This window comes from Aythya marila (genome assembly GCF_965140915.1).
Source record: "Aythya marila genome assembly, contig: HAP1_HAP1_SCAFFOLD_179, whole genome shotgun sequence".
Lineage (NCBI taxonomy): Eukaryota > Metazoa > Chordata > Aves > Anseriformes > Anatidae > Aythya > Aythya marila.
The window spans coordinates 497244-521195 of record NW_028137479.1 but is presented as its reverse complement, the minus strand read 5'-3'; the positions used below and the strand labels follow the sequence as shown (position 1 = coordinate 521195).

Here is a 23952-nt window from a genome sequence, read left to right as displayed (position 1 = left end):
CATATCAGTCATCTAACTGGGATCAGCTTTCTGATGGCTTTCATTATATCAAAGTACCTGTCTCACCTCTGCTGGCTACTCTATTCCGTAGTATTAGACTGCTCTATTCTCTACACTCTGTTGGCCATTCTAGTCTGTTACTATGAAAGCCTCGCATGGGAACTGTTACAGCAGATAACTAGAGGCCCTGATTACAGACAGTCAAAGACACTGTGCTGAGAAAAGTCTCGGTTTGTTTTGCCGAAGCAGAAGGCCAAGGCCTGACCCCAGCCACTGGGAGGGGAGATCCTGCACCCCCAGCACCTCCATGTCTCACTCAGGGCTCTTCCTGGAGTCTGTGGGGTAGGGGACAATGCCGATAATATCATGTGAAGGACAGTATTATGACACCATCCAGCGTTTTCACATGGTTGAAAGGAGAATACATTGTCCGAATGCCATGAGTATGTGAAATATGTTCATCTGACTCGTGTCAATATGGAACAATGCTAGGGCTGCATGGTATGATGAATGTGACTTTCTGTCTTACATACCCTTGGATAACCACATGTCTAAGTGAAACAGAGTCTAGAAGTTTGTGTCAATAGAGGGTTTGAAGGGTAAATCGTGAGACTCGGGTCTAGGGGATAAGAGAACAAAGGAGTTTCCAAAAACTGCTGACTTTTCCATGGGACAAGTCTCTGATATCTGGGATAAGAGAGCAAAGGGGTTTCAAAATAACTGCTAACTATTGCATGTGGCGCTGCACGGGTCTCTGATATCCAGCTAAGATATGACCAAATAAGAAGAAGGGGGGAAGATGAAGAACAATCGAAGGACAAAGCCTGGAAGGAAGACTATGAGCCTTCAGTACGAGCGACCCCTTAGAGGAACCACTGGAGACCGATAAGCATGCGCACATGGGGTGGTTTGGATCCTGGGAAACTAATTATAATAACCCTGCCTTTTCCAAAAAGTGGTGTAGAATATGTATTAGCCTAGGAGCATAAAAACCAGCCACCTGATGTAATAGGTGTGTGTCTTGGTGGATCAGAGACTCCCGGCACACCCAGTGCTGTTTCCTTGCCTCTATTCCTTTAATAAATTGTAAACTTTAATTGCAATCCTATTTGGGACTCAGTCATTTATTGCAAGTATAACATGTCTCCTCATAAGCCATGGCCAAGGGGACAAAGGTGTCAGTGCTGCTACAGCCTTCCATTCTTGTCAAAGCCCTCTGCCTTCTCCTCTGCAGACTTTCCTATGCCGTCCCACACCTCTCTGAAGGCTGCAGACAGGCACTTCTCTTCCCCACCTTGCTCTCACTCCTGTATTGCCATGATTTCCGTGACGCCTCTCCACTCCTGCCAGCTGTTCCTTCAAACACAAGGGTGTGGGCTGATCCAAACTCCCTCTGGGTGACCTCTGGACCCACAGCACCAGTTCCAGTGCCTCACCTCCAAATCAAGAATTTCATCTGACTACCCACTCTAAATCTACCCTCTTTAAGTTTAAAGCCATTCCCCTTGTCCTATCAGTGCACACCCTGAGTAAAAGTCTCTCCCCAGCTTTTCTGTTGGCCCACTTTAAGTACTGGATGGATGCTATAAGGTCTCCTCAGAGCCTTCTCCAGGCTGAACAACCCCAACTCCCTCAGCCTGTTTTAATAGGAGAGGTGCTCCAGCCCCTTGATCATCCTTGTAGTCCTTGTCTGGACTGACTCTAATAGCTTCAAGTCATTCTTGTACTGGGAGCCCCAGAGCTGAACGCAGTACTCCAGGTGGTGTCTCATGAGAGCAGGTGGGAGTCTCATGAGATTCCCGCAAGCAACCTCTCAAGCCTGTCCAGTTCCTTACCACCAAGAAGGAACATGACGATCTATAGCCAGGTCTTCTTCCTGTAAGGGTCCTACTGGGTATGTAGGCAGAGGGGATCTCACAGTCGGCATGGCAATCGAGTGTCTGCTTGTACTGGGTCTGACAGGGATGGAGTTAACTTGCCCTGCAGCAGCCCACATAGTATTGTGCTCTGTGCAAGGTGAAGTTGCTCAAGGAGTCCTCCTAGCTTGGCATTAGCCACAATTGAGCTGAAAATGTACTCCGTGTCATCATAAAGGGAGATAAAAAAGAGGGTCAATGTTGTTGATCCAAGTGCCCATCACTGAGGGGTGCTGCTGGTATCTGGGTGGCAGGAGGACTTTGTACCACTAGTGTCCAGCCACCCTCCCCCTCACATCATCATCCCTTTCTTCAGTCCAAATATCACCAGTCTGGCTAAAGGGAGACTCCAGAAGACCATGGCAAAGGCCTTGATAAAGTCCAGGTTCACCACATTGCCTTCTTTCCCCTTCCCTACTGCTTCAGCAATTTCTTTATTTTTTATGCCACATACCTGAAGATGGCTGTGGCAGGACTTTCCCCATCATGTCAGCAGGAGCAGAGGTGACAGTTGCAATTCTCCTCGCCCTTTTATTTAATTATTTATTTACTGTCATTCCATAAGATGCTTTTGATGCCTGCCTTTTCCAAGTCCCCAGAAATCTCTGAGCCAAACCTCTGACAGAAAGCCCAGTCCAGAAAGTCATGGTAGTGTGACATGGAGGAGAGGAGCATGTGCATTGAATCTGTGCAAGAGGCATGACAGAAATCTCACAGGGACAACAGGGGTTGTTTCTGGAGTCACACAGGGCAGCGTCAGGGCTCTGTGAGGTGCCTATGTCTGAGCTGGCCTCCCATGCTCCTCATACACATGGGGCTGTTGGGAGACACAGGTCCCTGCCTTGCACATCCACATGCAGTGCACTGCAGTGCCTGCAGTGTCCCTTTGGCTCCTGCAGCCACTGCCAGAGGCTGGGAGGCACCTCAGCCCTGTGGTGCCTCACCCTGCTCTGCCCTCCTCCGAGATACCCCAAGGCATGAGGAATGGGCACAGAGACGTTCAAGGAAGCACATCCCAGAGCTGCCTTCAGGTGGCTTCCCAGGGGACGTTACTTGGTTTTGTGACACTATCTGTCCAGCTGGCCTTCATGAGACTTCTAGGAATAGCTGATGGCCTTTGTGCTCCTTCGTGTTCATCTCTCCACACACATATGATGTGCCTGCTGGAACCAGCATTGGGTTTCTCTTTCCATGTCTTCCATGCACATACATCAGGCCCTGCTCTTCTGGGAAATCCTATCCCCCGAAGAGCAAGTGAACAATGAGCAATGGCCTACTCAGTCATTGCTGAACCCCCTGCCCGTACACACCACAGCTCTGAGCTTGTGATGGCACTCTCCAGAGTATGAAAAATGACCAAAAGATAACCTTGTTCCTGCAATGCTTTATGAGTCATATGCAGAAGACAATGGGCTTCTTTTTTTTTTTTTTTTTTTAAAAAGATTATCAGGTCTTATCAGGTCATCAGTTTCCTCAAGGCATCCTTGAGTTCCTGGTTCCTCATGCTGTAGATGATGAGGTTCACTGCTGGAGACACCACTGAGTACAGAACTGTCACCACAAGGTCAAGGGATGGGAAAGAGATGGAGGGGGACTTCAGGTGGGCAAACAGGACAGTGCTGACAAAGAGGGAGACCACAGCCAGGTGAGGGAGGCATGTGGAAAAGGCTTTGTGCCTGCCCTGCTCAGAGGGCATCTTCAGCACTGCCCTGAAAATCTGCACATAGGATAACACAATGAAAACAAAAGAACTGAAGAGTAAAGAAAAACTGAAAACAAGTAGCTCAAATTCTCTTATGTAGGCATTTGAGCAGGAAAGCTTGAGGATCTGGGGGATTTCACAGAAGAACTGGTCCACAGCATTGCCGTGGCAGAGGGGCAGGGAAAATGTACTGGCTGTGTGCAGGTCACCATGGAGAAAGCCACTGCCACAGGCAGCTGCTACCATGGTGGCACAAGCTCTGCTGCCCAGGAGGCTCCCGTAATGCAGGGGCTTGCAGATGGCAACGTAGCGGTCGTAGGCCATGATGGTGAGAATATAAAACTCTGCTGTAATCAAGATGACAAATATAAAGACCTGTGCAGCACAGCCTTGATAGGAGATGGTCCTGGTGTCTCAGAGAGAATTGGCCATGGCTTTGGGCAGAGTGGTGGAGATGCAGCCCAGGTCAAGGAGGGCGAGGTTGAGGAGGAAGAAGTACATGGGGGTGTGCAGGCGGTGGTCGCAGGCTACGGCAGTGAGGATGAGTCCGTTGCCCAGGAGGGCAGCCTGGTAGATGCCCAGGAAGAGCGCAAAGTGCAGGAGCTGCAGCTCCCACATGTCTGCAAATGCCAGCAGAAGGAACTCACTCACAGAGCTGATGTTGGGCATTGTCTGACATTGAACACAGTTTTCTGTTAAGGAGGAGTATGTAGAGCAAAATCAGAAAACCTCTCTGAGGAAAACCTATTTCAAGTCTAAAAGCACCCTCCAGCTTGAGCCTCTCTCTTTGCAGGAAAACCTTTCTGCAGCTCTCTTGCTTGAGCTGTGGCTGGGGCTGACTGAGAGTGGCACTGGGAGCAGGGGCTGGTTTGGGCTGCAGAGGAGTCCTTCCTGCTGTGCAGCAGAAGGAAAGCAGGAACGTGGGGGAAACTCAAGTGCAATCCACTTATCAGATCAATGAGCTTTGCAGTGTTGTTACAAGCAACTCTTCTGAAAACACTGTAGAGCAAGGTGTAAATTCTTTGCTTTATTTTCTAGTAGTTAGCCCTATAATTCTTAGGACGATGATCACACTTCCGTGTTTTTCCAAGATGAAAGTGGAGACAGCTGAGAGCAGAGAAGCCCCAGTCGAAGTGAGGCTGCACAGAATCCTCACCTCATTTCTGGTATACCTGATCAGAATCTCAGCTCTTCCCTCCTAGCCGGGGGTGCCGAGGCCTCACTCCAGCTGCCCACAGACAGCCATCCAGCAGCATGGAGAGCGCCTTAGCATGGAGGTGTCTTCTCCTTCAGGATCCTGGATAACACAAGTATGCCATGAGAGAGGTAAGACCTGACGGAGAGGAACATGCAGCCCAGGAGAACACCCCACAGAGAGAGTTGGATATTCACAAGCTGGGGTGTCCCAGTATCCCACTGCAGTGTCTGGAGGAGGTTTGGCCACCCTGCTTGTGAAAGACCAGGGGCAGCTGGGATATGGCAATCCAAGTGGTTTCTGCCAGACTTCCTCATGTTGCAGTGCAACCCAGCAGCAGTCTCAAAGCCTACTGCATTGCTCACTGCCCTCCCATAAGCAAGACCCAGGAGGAGACCCTTCCAGGACCTGCAGCTGCATGGCCCTGCAGCCAGACACTTACCTCGTCAAGGGCTGTGCAGATTTCTCCTGCAGGCAGCTCTCAGCATCCTCCCACTGCCAACTGCCTCCAAGCCCTCTCTCCTTCTCTCCTCTCCTTGTGCCAGCTGCGGTCAGAGCTCCCAGCCCTGCTGCACTGTGCGGAGGAGCTGCTCCTGGGCAGAGCTGTCTCTCTGCACCAGGGTCCTCTTGCCACGAGCTCTCTGTCCCAGGAGCCCGGCCCAGCTCAGCACCAGAGACCCACCCAAAGCATTGTAATGACTCCTCTGGTAGCTTTGGTGATGAGCCCATGAACCTCAGGCACTGAGAGACAATTGAAGACATCTCTCCAGAAGTCCAAATTAGATGCAAGTTTCCTGGAGTTTCCCCCTGAGGCGAGCACTGACACAGCCTCCCTTGGAGCTCGTTAGAGCAGAATATTGGAGGCAGTGAGGACAAGTAGACAAAGGCAATGTGAAGGTGACACTGAGGTGTAGACAAAGTGGATGTGTTTCACCAAGCACAAGGGTAGGCCTTGATGCCCACCCTCTGGGAAGGGAGATATTTTCCTTTCATACCTTGCTCAGGGCTCCCCCTGCGGCAGTAGGAGATGAGAATTTCTTTCTCTTCAAGTCCAGTCTCAACATCCTGAAGTCAATTTTGTAGCATTATTTCTTTGTCATGCCATTTTTCCCTACAGAGGAAAGCTAAAACATCTCCAAATACACCCTTCAGGCAGTCTCAGGCTACTTTTGCTCTACTTGGATGCTCCATGCCACTGGGCCAGAGAAACCCAAGTCTCTCAGACACTCTATACACAGCAGGTGCTTTAGGCCCTGAACCCCACCTTGGCACAACCTCTCTGGGCACAGTCCTGCATCTCTCGTAAATGAGGAGCTACTCACTGGGACAGCCTTGTGCAGGTGGGGTAACACCATATTGGAGCTGAGTCTGATAACTCGTATTTTCTTGATGGACATGCTCCTCATAAGGCAGCTCTGTAGGATGCTGGCCTGGCTCCTGGTGAGCAGGCACCACTGTTCATATGGCATCCCTCATGGTGCTCCCCTCCTCCTCCTGGGCGCTGCTCACTCAGCAGGGTCCCCGTCTGCCCTGATATGTGGGGTTCCTCTTCCTCTTCTGTAGGACTAGGCTCTTCTCCTTGTAAATGTCAAGAGGTTTTTGTATGTAAGATCCTGCAGTTTCTCAAGGTTCCCCTGGACAAATGCCCCACTCTGTGAACTGTTAATGTCTGCAGGGAGATGTCTCATCCTAACTGTGCTGTCTCTCACAAGATAAAAGCATCAGCAGCTGCAGAGATTTTGGGCAGTAGAGGAGTAACCAGTTGAATGGAGCTCCAGCACAGTGTCATAGAAGGGTAGAGGATGGAAGGCTGCCAGATTCCACCTTTCTGTTCTTCTCATGTATGCTGTTATTTCTCGGAAGCTGAGTCCTAAATGTTGTTAGGCTGTGCAAAGAAAAAATTTAGAAGGGCCAAAGCCCAACTGGAGCTCAATACATCTATTACTTTTAAAGACAATAAAAATGTTTTTTGTTTGTTTGTTTGTTTTTTAAATATAAATACATAAGGAAAAAAAAAAAAGAGAGAGAGAGAGAGAATTAAGGGGAATCTTCATCCTATATTGGATGTGAGAAAACAGAATAAGAAGAGATGAGGAAAAGACTGAGGTACTTAGTGCAATCTTTACCTCAATATTTAGCAGCAAGACCAGTTGTTCCCCTTGTACTCAACCCCCTGAGCTGGTAGATAAAGATATTGAATAGAATGAAGCCCTCATAATCCACAAGGAAATGGTTAGAGAACTGCTATTCTGCTTCGATGTACTCAAGTCTATTTGGGCTCCACACATTGGTACTGAGGGAGCTGGCTGAAGTGCTCACCAAGCCTCTTTCCATCACTTGCCAACAGTCCTAGCTATCAGGGGAGGTCCCAGTTGACTGGTGACTAGCAAATGTGACAGCCATGTAAAAGAAAGGCCAGAAGGAAGATCTCGAGAACTACGGGCCTGTCAGTCTGACCTCTGAGCTGGGGAAGCTCATGGAGCAGATTGTCTTGAGTACCATCACACAACACTTTCAGGACAATCAGGTGTTGAAGCCCAGTCAGCATGGGTTTATCAAAGCCAGGTCCTGCTTGACAAATCTGATCTCAATCTATGGGAAGGTGATGCGTGTAGTGGGTTTATGTGTCAAGGTTTTGGTAGCAGGGAGCCATAGGGGTGGTTTCTGTGAGAAGGATCTAGAAGCTGCCCCATGTTTGGGAAGGGCCCCACTGCTGACCAGAGCTGAGCCAATAAGCGATGTTGTTTTGCGCCTCTGTGAGAGCATATTTAAGACAGGGAAAAAAAAGCTGCGGTACACAGCAGCCGGGAGAGTGAAGGGAGTGAGAAAACAGCCTTGCATGTGCCAAGGTCAGTGCAGAAGGAGGGGGAGAAGTGCTCCAGGCTCCGGAGCAGAAGTCCCCTGCGGCCTGTGGTGAGGACCATGGTGAAGCAGGATGTCCCCCTGCAGCCCATGGAGTACCACGGTGGAGCAGGGTTCCATGGTGCATTCCGTGGAGGAGACCATGGTGGAGCAGGTGGCCCTGCACCGATGGAAGCTGCCGCCTGTGGAAGATCCCTGCCCGAACAGGTCCCAGGCTGGACCTGTATCCTGTGGAGAGGAGACCACACAGGAGCAGGTGACCTGGCAGGAGCTGCTGCCCGTGGGGGAGCCAGGTTGGAGCAGTTTGCTCCTGAGGGATGGACCCCGTGGTACGGACCCATATCTGGAGCAGTTCTGGAAGAGCTGCTACCTGTGGGAAGCCCATGCCGGATCAGTTCATCAAGGACTGTGTCCCGTGGGTGGGACCCCACAGCAAAGGGGACGAGAGTGACCGAGAAGGAGCGGCAGAGAAGAAGTGCTGTAGACTGACCATAACCCCCATTCCCCCGTTCCCCTGCGCCGCTCGGGGGGAGGAGGTGGAAGAGGGTGGATGGGGGGAGAAGGTGCTTTTGGTTTCTTTCCTTTGTTTCTCACTTCTCTAGCTTGTTAATAATGAGCAATAAATCTTACTATCTTCTTATGCCGAGTCTGTTTTGCCCGTTACAATAATTATTGCGTGATTTTCTCGTCCTTATCTCAACCCTTGGGCCCCTTTTCACATATTTTCTCCCCATTCCTCTTTGAGGAGGGGGAGTGAGAGAGCGGCTGTGGTGGAGCTCAGCTGCCCACTCGAGCAGAACTACGACAAAGCCTCTTTGGTATGGAGGATGACGGCTGAAATATAAATATGGAGAGGCCTGGCAGATTGATTACATCACACTCCCTCAAACTCGCAATGGCAAGCGCCACGTACTTACAATGGTAGAAGCAACCACCGGATGGCTGGAAACATATCCTGTGCCTCATGCCACCGCCCAGAACACTATCCTGGGCCTTGAAAAGCAAGTCCTATGGCGACATGGTACCCCAGAAAGAATAGAGTCAGACAATGGAACTCATTTCCGAAACAACCTTATAGACACTTGGGCCAAAGAGCATGGTATTGAGTGGGTGTATCACATCCCCTATCATGCACCAGCCTCCGGGAAAGTTGAACGATACAATGCACTGTTAAAGACTACATTGAAAGCAATGGGCGTTGGGACATTCAAAAATTGGGATACGCATTTGGCAAAGGCCACCTGGTTAGTCAATACTAGGGGATCTGCCAACCGAGCTGGACCTGCCCAATCAAACCTGTTACGTACTGTAGATGGGGATAAAGTCCCTGTAGTGCATGTAAAAAATATGCTGGGTAAAACAGTCTGGGCTACTCCTGCCTCAGGAAAAGGCAAACCTATCCATGGAATTGCTTTTGCTCAGGGACCTGGATACACTTGGTGGGTGATGCAAAAGAACGGAGAGGTCCGGTGTGTACCTCAAGGAGATTTAATACTGGGTGAGAATAGCCCATGAACTGAATTGTACCATGTTAATTACTATATAATACTGTATGTTATCACTACCATGACTACTATAGGTGACTAATTAGAATGTATGGAAAAGAGTGTAACCTGAGCATGACGTAAATGGTATGGAATAAGGGGTGGATAGATGTCCTGGTTTCAGTTAGAACAGAGTTAATTTTCTTCCTAGTAGCTGGTGGAATGCTCTGTTTTGGCTTAGGATGAGAAGAGTGCTGATAACACCCCGATGTTTTAATTGTTGCAGAGCAGTGCTTCTACCAAGCCAAGGACATCTCAGCCTTTTGCTCTGTCCTGCCAACAGGCAGGCTGGGGGTGCAGTAAGAGCTGGGAAGGGACAGACCCAGGACAGGTGACCCAAACTAGCCAAAGGGGTATTCCATACCATCTGACGTCATGCTAAACAATATATAGGGGTGGCTAGCCGGGGGGAGGGGGCCGGACTGCTCGGGGTTAGGCTGGGCATCGGTCAGCGGGTGGTGAGCAATTGCATTGTGCATCACTTGTTTGTACGTATTATTAGTAGTAGTATTATTATCACCTTTGTATTATTATTATTATTATTATTATTATTATTATTATTATTATTATTTTATTTTATTTTATTTTATTTTATTATTGTTATTATTATTTTCCTGTCTTATTAAACTGTCTTTATCTCAACTCACGGGCTTCACTTTCCATTTCTCCCCCCTGTCCCAGAGAGGGAGGGGGGAGGGTGAGCGAACGGCTGCGTGGTGTTTAGCTGCCGGCCAGGTTAAACCACTATAGTGGGTTTATGTGGCAAGGTTTTGGTAGCAGGGAGCCATAGGGGTGGTTTCTGTGAGAAAGATCTAGAAGCTGCCCCATGTTTGGGAAGGGCCCCATTGTTTTCCAGATCCGAGCCAATAAGCGATGTTGTTTTGCGCCTCTGTGAGAGCATATTTAAGACAGGGAAAAAACGCTGCACCAGACAGCAGCCGGGAGAGTGAAGGGAGTGAGAGAACAGCCTTGCACCAAGGTCAGTGTAGAAGGAGGGGGAGAGGTGCTCCAGGCGCCGGAGCAGAAGTCCCCTGCGGCCTGTGGTGAGGACCATGGTGAAGCAGGATGTCCCCCTGCAGCCCATGGAGTACCACGGTGGAGCAGGGTTCCACGCTGCAGCCCGTGGAGGAGACCACGGTGGAGCAGGTGGCCCTGCACCGACGGAGGCTGCCGCCTGTGGAAGACCCCTGCCGGAGCAGATTCCGGGCCGGACCTGTAGCCCGTGGAGAGGAGCCCATGCAGGAGCAGGTGATCTGGCAGGAGCTGCTGCCCGTAGGGGAGCCAGGTTGGAGCAGTTTGCTCCTGAGGGATGGACCCCGTGGTACGGACCCATATCTGGAGCAGTTCTGGAAGAGCTGCTGCCTGTGGGAAGCCCACGCCGGATCAGTTCATCAAGGACTGCGTCCCGTGGGTGGGACCCCACAGCACAGGGGACAAGAGTGACCGAGAAGGAGCGGCAGAGAAGAAGTGCTGTAGACTGACCATAACCCCCATTCCCCGTTCCCCTGCGCCGCTCGGGGGGAGGAGGTGGAAAAGGGTGGATGGGGGGGAAGGTGCTTTTGGTTTTTTTTTCCCTTTGTTTTCTCACTTCTCTCGCTTGTTAGTTGTAGGCAATAAATCTTACTATCTCCTTATGCCGAGTCTGTTTTGCCCGTTACAATAATTATTGCGTGATTTTCTCGTCCTTATCTCAATCCTTGAGCCCTTTTCACATATTTTCTCCCCATTCCTCTTTGAGGAGGGGGAGTGAGAGAGCGGCTGTGGTGGAGCTCGGCTGCACACTCGAGCGGAACCACGACAACCACGACACTGGGGAAGGGCAGGGCGAGGGGGACCTCCTCTGGCTGTATCTCTGAGGGGGTTGTGGAGGATGCGTAGCCAGGATCTTCAGCTGGGTTCAGGGTGGGAGGATAAAAGACAACAGCTGTGAAGGTGAAAGAGGAGAGCTTCAGGCTAAAAAGAAGGCAAAAAGCCTTCCCACCATGAGCTCAGCTGGGCGTCACCCAGAGGCTGTGCAGTCTCCGTCTTTGCTGGTTTTGCAAAATGCAACAGGATCAAGCCCTGAACAGCCTGTTCTGACCGTGCTTATGACAGCTTGGGCTGCAGGCCTCCTGAGGACCCTGCCAACATGCCTTATGGTCCTTTGACCTCAGGCCCAGTTTCTGGTGGTGCCAGAGGAGATGCTGTGTGGCCTGAATCCTCCTGTGCTGTAGGGGACCATCTAAAGCCAGGCAGGTGAACATCTCCTCTTCTCCCTTGGCTGTAACTGTAGCCTGGGAGACACTGCCTCAGCCATCTCTGCGTTACACCTCCAGCTCCTGTCTTCCAGCTCTAAGCACCTGAAAGTCCATTGCCTGGATGTGCTCTGAGGTGTGGGAAGAGATCTAGGCTTTTCTGGGGTGTTAATTCTCTCCCTCTGCACTCTGCTCCTCTCAGAGACGGTCTCATTTTTCACTTTCTTTCCTACCTGGAGGGAAATGCATACTCTGTCCTGGCCATAAAGCTGAGCATGTTTACTACTTTTGCCACACTTCCACATCTCCTGGATCTGTCACCTGGAAAAGTGAATATTGCGTGCATGTTCGTGGCCCTGCTTTCTTCCATCTGTGCAGCAAGATCCACATCTCAGTGTTATGTACTTTTTTGCAAAGACTGTGAATGGTCATGGATATGCAAAGATTCTTCGGGGGGGGGGGGGGCTTGGGCACAGGGCTTTATACAAGATTACAAGATGCAGAATGATCTTAATGGTGTTGGCCTAACAATACTAGAAATGCTTTGAAAATGTCAATAAAAGTAAAAAAGAAAACAAAACTAAACAGAAATAAAGTCAAACTTCTAAAACATTGATAATTTATGGATGCACATTTACAGCTTTTACAAACTTTGGTGATTCTGCTTTCCTTTTTTTTCATAGTTAAAAATGGCCAATATTGATGTTTTGACACACTGCCCAGCCTCCACCTGCAACTCCTGAGGGCCTCTGGTCTCCCACAGCTCCTCTTGACAGCTGCCAGCCTCAGGCAAACACCTCCAGTACAGAGGGGCCCCTGAACCTAGCAAGGTCTGCCTGGAAAGGTGAACAAATTATTCCAACATAGGAAAGAAAATATAAATCAATAAATATATAAATAAAAGAGCACGTGTTCATCACTTCAAACACTCTGCCTAGAACAGTCCTTGTATGGCCATCCCTTGGGGAAGGTGAACCTCATTAGCTGCAGCTTGCACTGGGCACACAGCTGAGGAGAGTGTTTTACTGTTTACTGAACTGCACCACACTTAACTTTGGTCGGTTTTCAATGGGGAGCAGTCCTTCTGTGCCTGCGTGCAGGCAGTTCTGTGGGGAAAAGGGATGGGAGTTGGTGCAAAGGAGCTGTAACATGCAGCTGCAGCCCTGACTGGAGAAGTCTGATGGGAGGAGAAGTGCTGCAAGTCCCAGGTGGCTCCTGAGAGAAATGGTGGGGCTGGGAAGGTGAGGAGCAAGGTTGCCCACAGAGTGCTTGGCCTCAAGGGACTGCCTTTCCAAGCTGACCAGACCTCCTTAGGAGACCCTCTGGATCAATAGCAAAGGGAGAGGGCAGGGAATTGAAATAAATCAATAAAGAATCCAGCTTGAAGGGAAAACTCCCTTATTATCAACTGCTCATTGAAATGTGCCTCATTCACTAGCTTTCTGAAATCTCCCCAATTAGACGTAAAAGCTCTGAAGCCTTGAAGGAACTGCTGGGCAGAAAGAGGACACAGGAGGGCTCTCTGCATTGTGCCGAGCCCCAGGGTGTATTTGGCGCTGAGTCCATGCACCTCTGATGCTGAGAGGAGATAGCGCAGGCTGTTCAAGAGGTTAAGGCCAGGAGAAATGCTGAAGGTTCTGGGAGTGTTAATTGGTCCCACTGGGGGCCATTACCACCACAGCTCCCCCATGGACTTGTTAGCAAAGGAAAGGGGAGGCAGTGATGATAGGCAGGCAAAGGCAAAGTAAAGGTGGCCCTGATGGCAAGGAAACCTTGATGTGTTTTATCAAAGCAAGCACCAAGGCCTGACACCCGGCTCTGGTAAGAGAGCTTCTGTCCCTCACGCTGCTCTTCAAGGGGCAGTGGGATCTGGGGTGTGTGATGGCAACTAAAGGACAACAGTACAACTCCAGTGCACAGGGCTGCAAGGAGGCCACATGGTTCCAGTGCCAGGAGCACCATGTGTCATCTCACAGGCTCCAGTGGCAGAGACAACAGCCAGAGCCACGGGGACAAAGACTTCTGCTGTGTCAGGGCCTTCCAGCCCTGTCAGTGCCCTTGGACATCTCCCCACAGGTTGTCCTATCCTGTCCCATGCCTGAACCATTTTCCCTGCAGCCTGGAGACATCCAACCTGCTTCCCCACCACAGCATCTCCCTACCCATACTAGGGACTCCTTGTGCTCATTGCCTCTGACTTGAAACACAAGCCATGGGCTGAAGCAGACTCCCTCTGAGTCACCACAGCACTGCCCTTGGAGTGGCATTTCTTCCTCCTCATCACCACTCTGGACCTCCAAAACAGCCACTTCTTGGTGGATTTCCTTTCTCATGCTCTTTACCCTTACCCAAAATGTGCCATCATCTCTGAAAGCAGATTTCTGTCTGTCAGGAGCTCCTACAAGGGTGCCCTGAGCCTGTGCTTCACCAGGTCTAGGAAGCGCAGAGCTCTCAGCCTGCACACACATGACCCCTAGCCCTGTCTTGGCACACCTCCTCTGAACCCTTTCCTTTCCTCCCTAGTCCTTCAGAAAAGGAGCCTCACACTGGGAAGGCCTCTTCCAGTTATGGCCACACCAGTGTGGAGTCATGGAAGATGAGAAGTCCCTTGCCTGGGTGGACACACTCCTCCTAGATCATCCCAATGTGGATGTGACCATATCCGTATATAGCACTGCCGGCTCATATGGCATCCCTGGTTGTGCCCAAGCTCTCTCCTCCTGGTTGCTCTTCCTGAAGTCCGGTCTAAGCCTGCTGTGATGTATGGAGCTGTGCTGCCCCTGATGCAGAGCAGAGCATCACAAGATGGGAAAGAGAGGCTCTCTTCTCCTTGGAAAACAGAATGAGATTTATCCACCAAATCCCAGCGTTTCACAAGGTCGTCTGCAAGGAACACTTACTGTCAATGGACAAGTCTCAGGTTAGGAACCATGTAAAGAAACTGGGAACTGTGAGCAAGGTAGCCCCAAGCCCTGCCTGCCCTCCTCCTGCCACGCTCCATCAGGCGGCTGCAGCAGAGGGGACCCACAGCCAGCCCCTGGCTGGGCTCTGCCAGCCACCTCTCCAGTGCCATCCCTGCTGCCTTGGGGTGCTCTGTGAGGTGCTGGGTGACCTCACAAGGCCTGCTGGCCAGCACATCTTCTGCAGGGCAACCAGCAATGCAGCAGGGATCTCACCACAGCCCTTCCATTCCCCTCTCCTCCCCTCATTCTCCGCCTTGTCTCTGCTGGCAGGAGCAGCCTTGGGAGGGGCTTCCTGGCCTCCCATTGATACTGAGCTGAAAGGAGAAATAGTCTCTTCCTTGACAGAACAATGGCTTCAAATTTGAAAAGCTTCATTAGGAGATAGGTGAAACCTTTACTAGGTTTTGTTAGAAAGAAGGAAGTTCAGAAACATTCACCCCTGATGTTACTTTAGTCACTAATTAGTCAGCTTTATCTGTAAGAGCCTACAGACTTGTATCTCAGAATGAGGGCAAGGTGACCCAGGCCTAGAGCATGTGTCAGAAGATTAGGTGAGAAACTCATGCTATGCATATATCCTTGGATGTGTAACCACCTAAGCTTTGTATGCATGCCTGAGATGAAAGAATAAGAGAAGAAAGATTTCGATGGCTTGAGCATGGACAAGAACTGGATTCAACTAATGAACATAGTGAGGAAGACTACCGATGACCACCAGAGACCCCTGAAAGACAGGGGAAACAAATGTGCATGTGTCAGCAACACTTACTGATTTTAATGAGTTACAGGAAGTAGTATGAATATGTTTTGGGGAAATGTGATTAACATGTATGTTTTGCTTGTATATAATCCCTATAGCTCAAACAGTTCTGTAAGCACTGGAGTGATCCCCTGTGCGTCCAGGACCTCAATAAAAGAACGCCTGCTTTCTAAAACTCCAAACTGAGTCTTAGAGAGTTACTTTGACTGGCTTTTATAGTATCACCCTCGCCTCCTGCCAGCTGCTGCCCTCTGAGGATCCTGCTGTGAAATATGTTCATCTGATTCGTGTCAGTATGGAACAATGCTAGGGCCGCATGGTATGATGAATGTGACCTTCTGTCTTACATACCCTTGTATAACCACAAGTCTAAGAAAACCAGAGTGGTTAATGTATATAGTTCTTGTATCTTGCAAAGGAATGTTTTAGCAATTTGTGTCAATAGAGAGCTTGAAGGGAAATGTATTTGTAGGCTTTTCCTTGGAGTCTCTGATATCTGGGGGGTTCAGAATAACTGCTAACTGTTATGACTTTTGCATGGGACACTATGCAAGTCTCTGATATCTGGCCAGGAGATTAAGGAGCAGGGGAGAGCTGAAGAACAACTAAAAGACAAAGCTTGCAGGGGACACTGCACAAGTCTCTGACATACAGCCAAGTTGGACAAAGGAGAAGGACAAGAGGGAGGAAGACTATGAGCCTTCAGCACGAGAGAACCACAGAGACCCTCAGAGGGACCACCAGATACGCATGCTCCAGTAGGAGGGTTTGGATTCCAGAAACTAATTATAATAACCCTGTGGGTTTTTTTTGAAGTAGTAATGAATTTGTATCAGCCTAGGAGCATAAAAATCATCCGCTTGATGTAACTGGTGTGCGTCTTGGTGGAGCAGAGACTCCCGGCGCACCCAGTGCTGCTTGCTTACCTGTATTCATTTAATAAATTGTAAACTTTGATTATAGTCCTATTTTGAAGACTGAGCCATTTATTACACTGGTACAAACTTTGCCCCGCACCAACAGCACTGTTTGTGCTGCCTTTGCTGCCTTGCCTTGTCCTCTCCCTCGACTCCTTGTCTTTTCCAGGCCACACATTCCACACCCAAACGCATCCCTTTGCTGTGGCCACCCTCTCCCCTGCCCAGCGGGATGGCAGAACCAGGGCAGGACATGGTAGAGTTAGGCTGTGTAGCACCCATGCAGAGCACTTGTGGCAAAGTGGGAGCTGAGATTGGGTGGTGCAGAGGAGGCCCCATGCAGGAAAGATGAGGTTAAACACCAGCTTTGCAGTGTGTGTGTGTGGGGGGGCTGGTGTCCATTGTGGTTTGGCATGGGAGGCTTCTGGCCATGAAGGGGCAAGGGATGGGTTGACACAACTTCTCTGGGCAACCTGTTCCATTGACCACCACCCCCAAAGGAAAGAATGTCTTCCTTATACCTAATTTTAAAGCACCCTCTTTTAGGCCCCCTTTAGGTACTGGAAGGCTGCTATAGAGAACCAGCTTTCTCAGCCAGTCTTCACTGAAAAGTTGCCCCAGACTCTCTATCTTGTTTTTGGCCTCTTCTAGACTTTTTCTAATAATTCTAATACTTCCATGTCCTTCTAGAGTTTGGGGTCCCAGAACTGAATGCAGTACTGAAAAGCAGAGCTGAGGGAGAGAATCAACTCTGTCAACTTTTGGGCCGAACTTGATTGATGCCACCCAGAATGCAGTTGGCTTTCTGGGCTGCAAACTCACATTGCCAGCACAGGTTGAGCTTCTCATCCACCAGTACCCCAGGTCCTTCTCCTCAGAGCTGCTCTCTACTCATTCTCCACCCTGCCCCAATCCAGCTGCAGGACCTTGCACTTGGCCTTTGTGAACCTCATGAGGTTCCCACAGGAAAATCTCTCAATCCGGTCCGGGTCCATCTGCATATCATCCTTTCCCTCCAGTGTATTGACTGCACCACCCAGATTGGTGTCATCAGCATACTCACTGAGACTGCACTCAATCACACTGTCCATGTCACTGACAACAGTGCTGGCCCCAGTACTGACTCCTGAGGAACACCACTCTTTACTGACCTCCACTTGAACATTGAGCTGTAGACTCCAGCTCCTTGAGGGTGACCATCCAGACAATTCCTCACCCACCAGGTGATCCATCCATCACACCCATGTCTCTTCAATTGAGAGACAAGGCTATTGTGTGGGACAGAGTCAAATGATTTGCACAAGTCAAAGTTCACGATGTGAGGTGCTCTTCCCCTCTCCACCAATGCTGTAAACCCATCGTAGAAGGCCACCAGGTTTGTCAGGTACAATCTGCCCTGTGTGAAGCCATGTTGGCTGTCACCAACAGCCACCAGTTTGCTGTCACCACCAGTCCAAAAGGCAGAGTAGAATGACATGTCAGAGAGAAGCATTTGCAATGAACCTGTGCAAGGAGGGTGACAAAAATCTCATGGGAACACTGGGGGTAATTACTGGAGTTCTACACAGAGAAATGTCAAGGCTCTGTGAGTTGCCCATATCTGATCTGGCCTCGTGCACTGCTCATCCACACTGGGCTGTTCAGAGACACCAGTCCCTGCCTTACACATACACAGTGCACTGCAGCACTTGAAGGGTCCCTCTGGCTCCTGCAGCCACTGCCAGAGGCTGGGAGGCACCTCAGCCCTGTGGTGGGTGCATTACCTTGCTCTGTCCTCCTCTGAGATGCCCCACAGCATGAGAAATGGGCACAGGGACCTTGAGGGTTCAAGGAAACACATTGCAGAGCTGCATTCAGGTCTTGCACTTTGGACTAGACGGTCTCTGAAGGTGCCTTCCCCCTGGACAGATGCCCCATGGTTGTTACTCTCAGGAAGAAAGGACCTGAAGACACTCTGCCCCACTGGCCTTCATGACACCCCTAGGGATAGCTGATGGCCTTTGTGCTCGCTCTTGTTCCTCTCTCCATGTGCATACAATGTGCCTGCAGGTAGCAGCAGCTGCAAAGGGTTTCTGTTCCTGTGTCTCTCCTGCACCTGGACAGGCCCTGCTCTTCTCCCAGCACATCCTATATCCCAGGGAGCCTTTGGGACTCTTGTTGAGCATGTTCTGATGTGACGGCAACTCTGAAAGATGACGTGAGCCTTCAGGCATGGCCCTTTTAGGAGGGAAATTCTGTTCTGGAGGCCAGCTGTGTCACTCATGTGCCAACTGCCTGTCCCTGCCTGCAGTCCCAGCACAGCCTCACAGCAGCACTGGCACCAAGCTACAGGAGCATCCAGGCCTTAAACCGCCGACAGGGCTCAGCAGGAGAGGGTGTCAGTGGCAGGAGAGCAGCTCTGCATGGACCCAGTGCTGGTGCTCCCAGGCTGGACTGCCACGACTCTTTTCCCCTCCACTGCTGCACACTGTCCCTGAAGCCACAGAAAATGTCTCAGAGGAAGGATATAAGACAAAAAGTCACTTTAATTGGTTTAAATACTCAAGCAAAATGAAGAATTATATTTCTTTGTGGAAAATATTTGATAAAATAAAATTGAGAAAAAGCAGAACACCAATAAAAACACAAGAACATAATACCCACTGGCTTCACCTATCATGATTTGCATTACGAGTGATTTAGAGAAGAAGGCAGGCAATATATTGCTGAAGAAAAACACCCAGTCATCACTTTCCACATGGCAACCTTGATCTCCTTGTTCCTCATGCTGTAGATGAAGGGGTTCACTACTGGAGGCACAACCAAGTACAGAAATGCCAGAACAACATCCAGGGAAGGGAAGGAAATTGATGGGGGCTTCAGGTGGGCAAAGATAACTGTGCTGAGAAAGAGGAAGACCACAGCCAGGTGAGGGAGGCATGTGGAAAAGGCTTTTTGCCGGCCCTGCTCAGAGGGCATCCTCAGCACAGCCCTGAAGATCTGCACACAGGACAGCACAATGAAAACAAAACAACCCCCAAATAGAAAAGCAGTAACTGTAGTAAGTTGAACTTCCCTTATGTACAAGTCTGTGCAAGAGAGCTTGAGGATCTGGGGGATTTCACAGAAGAACTGGCTGAGAGAATTGCCTTGGCAGAGGGGCAGGGAAAATACGTTGGCAATGTGCAGCACAGCTTGGAGAAAGCCACTGCCCCAGGCAGCTGCTGCCATCTGGGCACAAGCTCTGCTGCCCAGGAGGCTCCCGTAGTGCAGGGGCTTGCAGATGGCAATGTAGTGGTCGTAGGCCATGACAGTGAGAAGAGAAAGTTCTGCTAAATTCAAAATGTTATAAGAAAGAGCTGTGCAACACATCCTGAATAGGGTATGGCCTTGGTGTCCCAGAGCAAATTGGCCATGGCTTTGGGCAGAGTAGTGGAGATGCAGCCCAGGTCGTTGAGGGCAAGGTTGAGGAGGAAGAAATACATGGGGGTGTGCAGGCGGTGGTCACAGGCTACGGCAGTGAAGATGAGTCCGTTGCCCAGGAGGGCAGCCAGGTAGATGCCCAGGAAGAGCCCAAAGTGTAGGAGCTGCAGCTCCCGCGTTTCTGTGAATGCCAGCAGGAGGAACTCAGTGATGGAGCTGTTGTTACACATTTATTGCCCCTGAGCAAGGTAGTTTGTCCAAAAGAAGAAGTGACATTGTAAAATTTAAGGACTTCTCTGACCAAAATACTTTGTATGTCTCATAGAACAGTCACACACAACACATTCTTTCCCATTCCTTTCACAGGAAGAGCTTTCTGCAGCTGCTTGGCTTACTTCTGCTTGGTGTTCTGAGGGTGCCAAAAGAAGCAGGGGGCTGTGCTGTGGGCTCTGCAGCAGTCAGTCCTAGTCTACAGCAACAGGTAAAAGGGAACCCTAAGTGATCCGGGAAGTCCACTGGGCAAGGTCATCTCCCTGTCTGCAGGAATGGAGAAGGTCAAATAACTCCTCAAGAAACAGCAAAGGTGGCGTTGGTACAGTCTGTGTGCGGAGGTGTGTGAGGTGCCTCAGAGCAGCAGCAATGCTCGAGGAGCCTTAGTCTCTACTACAGATGCTCCTACTCCATTACCATCCTTCTGCCTCAGCACATGGGCAGGAAAATGAAGCAGATTCTAAAAAGTGCACTGCCTTCAGGTAGCTCTTGCCGGGCAGTTCTGCAGTGCAGTGCCCTAGGGAGGTGTGGGGCTGTGAGCAGCCTGCCCCAGGCAGCAGACTCTGGGCAGCAGCAGGACCCTGCCCTGCCCTGCGGTACCAGGGGGGCTCCTTCCACCCTCAGCTTCTCCCCGCAGCCCCTGGGCAGCTCCCCAGGCAGGCTGATTGTGGAGACTGGCAGGTAGCAGAGGCCCTGCCGCGGCACACAGCCTCTGGGGCACAGCAGGGACCCTGCTCTGCACCACAGCCCTGGGCACCCCTGCCTGCATCCCCGGCTTCACAGCCTGCAGCCGGCCTCAAGAGAAGGGAGCCCTCGGGCCCTGCATGCTGACCCTGCAGCATACAAGCCCTGCATGCCCTTCAGCTCCAACACCAAGCATCCTCCTGACAGCTCCCATCAGCTGAGGGCTGGGCCAGCTCCAGGAGAGCCTGGCAGGGTGTGCAGTGGCATTGCCCTGCACCCAGAGACTTACCATGGGGAGGTGGCTGGGAAGCTTTCTCCCTCTGCCAGCTCTCCCCTGCCTTCCTATTCCAGGCTGCCCTGAACCTCTCTCCCCCTTCTCTCCTCTCCCCATGCCAGTTGCACGCAGTGCCCCCAGCAATGCTGTGCCTGGCAGAGGAGCTTTATCTGGGTGGCTGAAGCAGCTTCTCAAGTAGTCCAAGTCTGATGCAAACTCCAAAGCCTCTCACAGTGCTAACGGTCCCACTGAGGGACATTACTGTCAAGGCCTCGCCATGGACTTGTTAGAGCAGAAAAAGGCAGGCAGTGAAGACGGGGAGACCAAGGCCCAGGAAAGGCCCTGATGCTGAGGAAACCTTGATGTGTCCCATGAAGTCCAACAGTCGGGCCCTGACCCCAACCTCTGGGAAGGGAGATGCTGTCCCTCCAGTGGGGTTTAGGGCTCTTCCTGGGTCAGTGCACGGTGGGTAAGTGCCAAGTACAAGGCTACAGGAGGACATCTCCCAGGCTCCTGGAGGGGGATGAGAAGGCATTGAGGCCCTACTGCTGTAAGGATGAGGTGTCTCCTCATAGGCATCACTGACGGAGACAAGGGCCAGAGCCCAGCAGACAAAGCTGTTGGCTCTGTCGGGGGTTTCATCTTGCAAAAGATCCTTGACAATAACCACCACACGCTGTCCTATTGTCCTGGTTTCAGTTAGAACAGAATTAATTTTCTTCCTAGTAGCTGGTGGAATGCTCTGTTTTGGCTTAGGATGAGAAGAGTGTTGATAACACCCCGATGTTTTAATTGTTGCAGAGCAGTGCTTCTACCAAGACAAGGACATCTCAGACTTTTGCTCTGTCCTGCCAACAGGCAGGCTGGGGGTGCAGTAAGAGCTGGGAGGGGACAGACCCAGGACAGGTGACCCAAACTAGCCAAAGGGGTATTCCATACCATCTGACGTCATGCTAAACAATATATAGGGGTGGCTAGCCGGGGGGAGGGGGCTGGACTGCTCGGGGTTAGGCTGGGCATCGGTCAGCGGGTGGTGAGCAATTGCATTGTGCATCACTTGTTTGTACATATTATTATTATTTTCCTATTATCACCATTGTATTATTATTATTATTATTGTTATTATTATTATTGTTATTATTATTTTGTTATTATTATTTTCCTGTCTTATTAAACTGTCTTTATCTCAACTCACGGGCTTCGCTTTCCATTTCTCTCCCCCGTCCCAGAGAGGGAGGGGGGAGGGTGAGCAAACGGCTGTGTGGTATTTAGCTGCCAGCCGGGTTAAACCACGACACCTATGCTGTCACGTCTGCACCTGTTTCCCTGCAGGACTTAGATACCCACCTTGCTTCCCCACCTTGCTCTCACCTTGCTCTGAGCACCTTCCTGACTTGACTGATTTCTCTCAATCTGCCCTCATTAATCCATGAAACACAAAGCCAGGGGCTGATCCGGACATCCCTAGAGAGGGAGGGAGAAGGATGAGTGAACCTCTACAACAATTTAGTAGAGGTAAGAGGCTTCAGCTAATATTGATGCTGCTTTAACACAGAATTAAAACATTGATGTAAGGCCGTTAGCCAATTTTAAAGAGTAACCAGTTTTAAAGAAAACCCACATTTGAAGAGTTTTAAAGAGTAATCCCTAAACCTAAATGCTACTCCAACACCCTGACAAGAATCCCTATTCTAATGCTTGAACTCAAAGTATTCCATGAAGCAAAACTCAGCCCATAGTCCTTTGCCCTTGCCTTTACTCTTGTCCTCACCCTAATCCCTGCCTTCAATACTAGCATTAACATGTTCCATTAAACCTAGACTTCTAGGCAGATGTAAAACAAAAAACTGTTCCACAAAGCTTGCCCATAACCTAACCACAGACCTGACACCCTAAGCAGAACAGCCCATGTGCTAAATTTCTAATCCAGAAAAGTGAACCCTTGTCTCTAAGGGACTAGAGAGGTCAGCTCTGCCTCAGGATCTCCAGCCCCAGCAGGTGGAATGTGACTGTGGCAGGGACTGTGAGGTCACTTCTGCCTCTGCAGTGGATAGGGCAGCAGCAGGAACATGTCACAGAAAGGGACTGTGAGGTCACTTCTGTCTGAAGCTGACAGGTCAGCCTTGCCTTCTCCCTGGGATCTGTACTTTCCAGCTGACATCTGCCAGTGGCCCTGCTAGGCCAGCAGAAGGCACCTGGTTGGCATGCTGACTATGGGATCCCCTCTTCCTCCATACCCAGGAGGACCCAGACAGAAAGAAGGCCCCAAGATGGGTCATCTTGTCCCTTCTGCTTGAGTCCATGACTGGAGAGCAGGAGGCACAAAGCTTGGCTGTGTGTAGCCAAGAAGCTGCAAGAGCAGCAGCCAGCCCATGGCTCAGGAGATGCTGCTGAGGTGACTTCTGTCTTGTTGATTGCTGCACCCATGGGCTGAGGCCAACTGCGTGAAGTTCAACAAGGCCAAGTGCTGGGTCCTGCACTTGGGGCACAACAACCCCATGCAATGCTGTGGGAAGGGCAGCTGGACAGCTGCCCAGGGGAAAAGGACCTGGGGATATTGGTGGATAGTCGGCTGAATATGAGCCATCAGTGTGCTAAGTTGGCCAAGAAGGCCTGCCTTGTACCAAGGATACTGTGGTCAACAGACGTAGGGAAGTGATTGTCCTTCTGTATTTGGCCGTGGTGAGGCCACACCTCAAGGATTGCATTCAGCTCTGGGGCTCCATGTGTAAGAAGGACACGGATCTATTAGATCTGTGCCCCATCCCTTAATGCATTCAAGGCCAGTTTGGATGGGGCTTTCATCAACCTGATCTAGTGGAAGGTTTCCCTGCCCATGGGAGGTGAGTTGGAATTATGTGATCTGTAAGGTCTTTTCCTACATGAACTATTCTGTGATTCTGTAAATATGAAACACAGCACCATACCAGCTACTAGGAAGAAAAATTAACTCTATCTCAGACAAAACTAAGATAATGTCCAGCACTTATTCCATACAATCTATGTCATGCTCAGCTCTGTCACTTTCTGATTAATCACCACCACCTTTCCTGTCTTTTGATACACACACAAAAATGTCATGACCTTAGTCGATTGGTGTCAATAATAATAGTAATAATAATAATTCCTTTTGCGTTCTATTAAATTGCCTTTATCTCAACCCATGAACTTTTACTTTTTTTTTTTTTTTTTTTTTTTTTTTTTTTCCTCTGAGTTCTCTCCTCCAACC

General features: G+C 50.2%; 1 protein-coding gene across 1 annotated transcript in view; it reads right to left on the bottom strand.

Moving 5' to 3' along the window:
• LOC309890792 (ATPase family AAA domain-containing protein 2-like) overlaps nucleotides 1–17184 on the bottom strand; it is a gene marked incomplete at both ends in the record, with an annotated part of 70883 nt that extends 53699 nt beyond the window's left edge. Inside the window, one exon of the mRNA XM_082785197.1 lies at nucleotides 16985–17184. Coding sequence (XP_082641323.1) covers nucleotides 16985–17184 — 200 coding nt within the window. The remainder of the gene's footprint in view (nucleotides 1–16984) is intronic.
• Between the last annotated feature and the right edge of the window lie 6768 nt (nucleotides 17185–23952).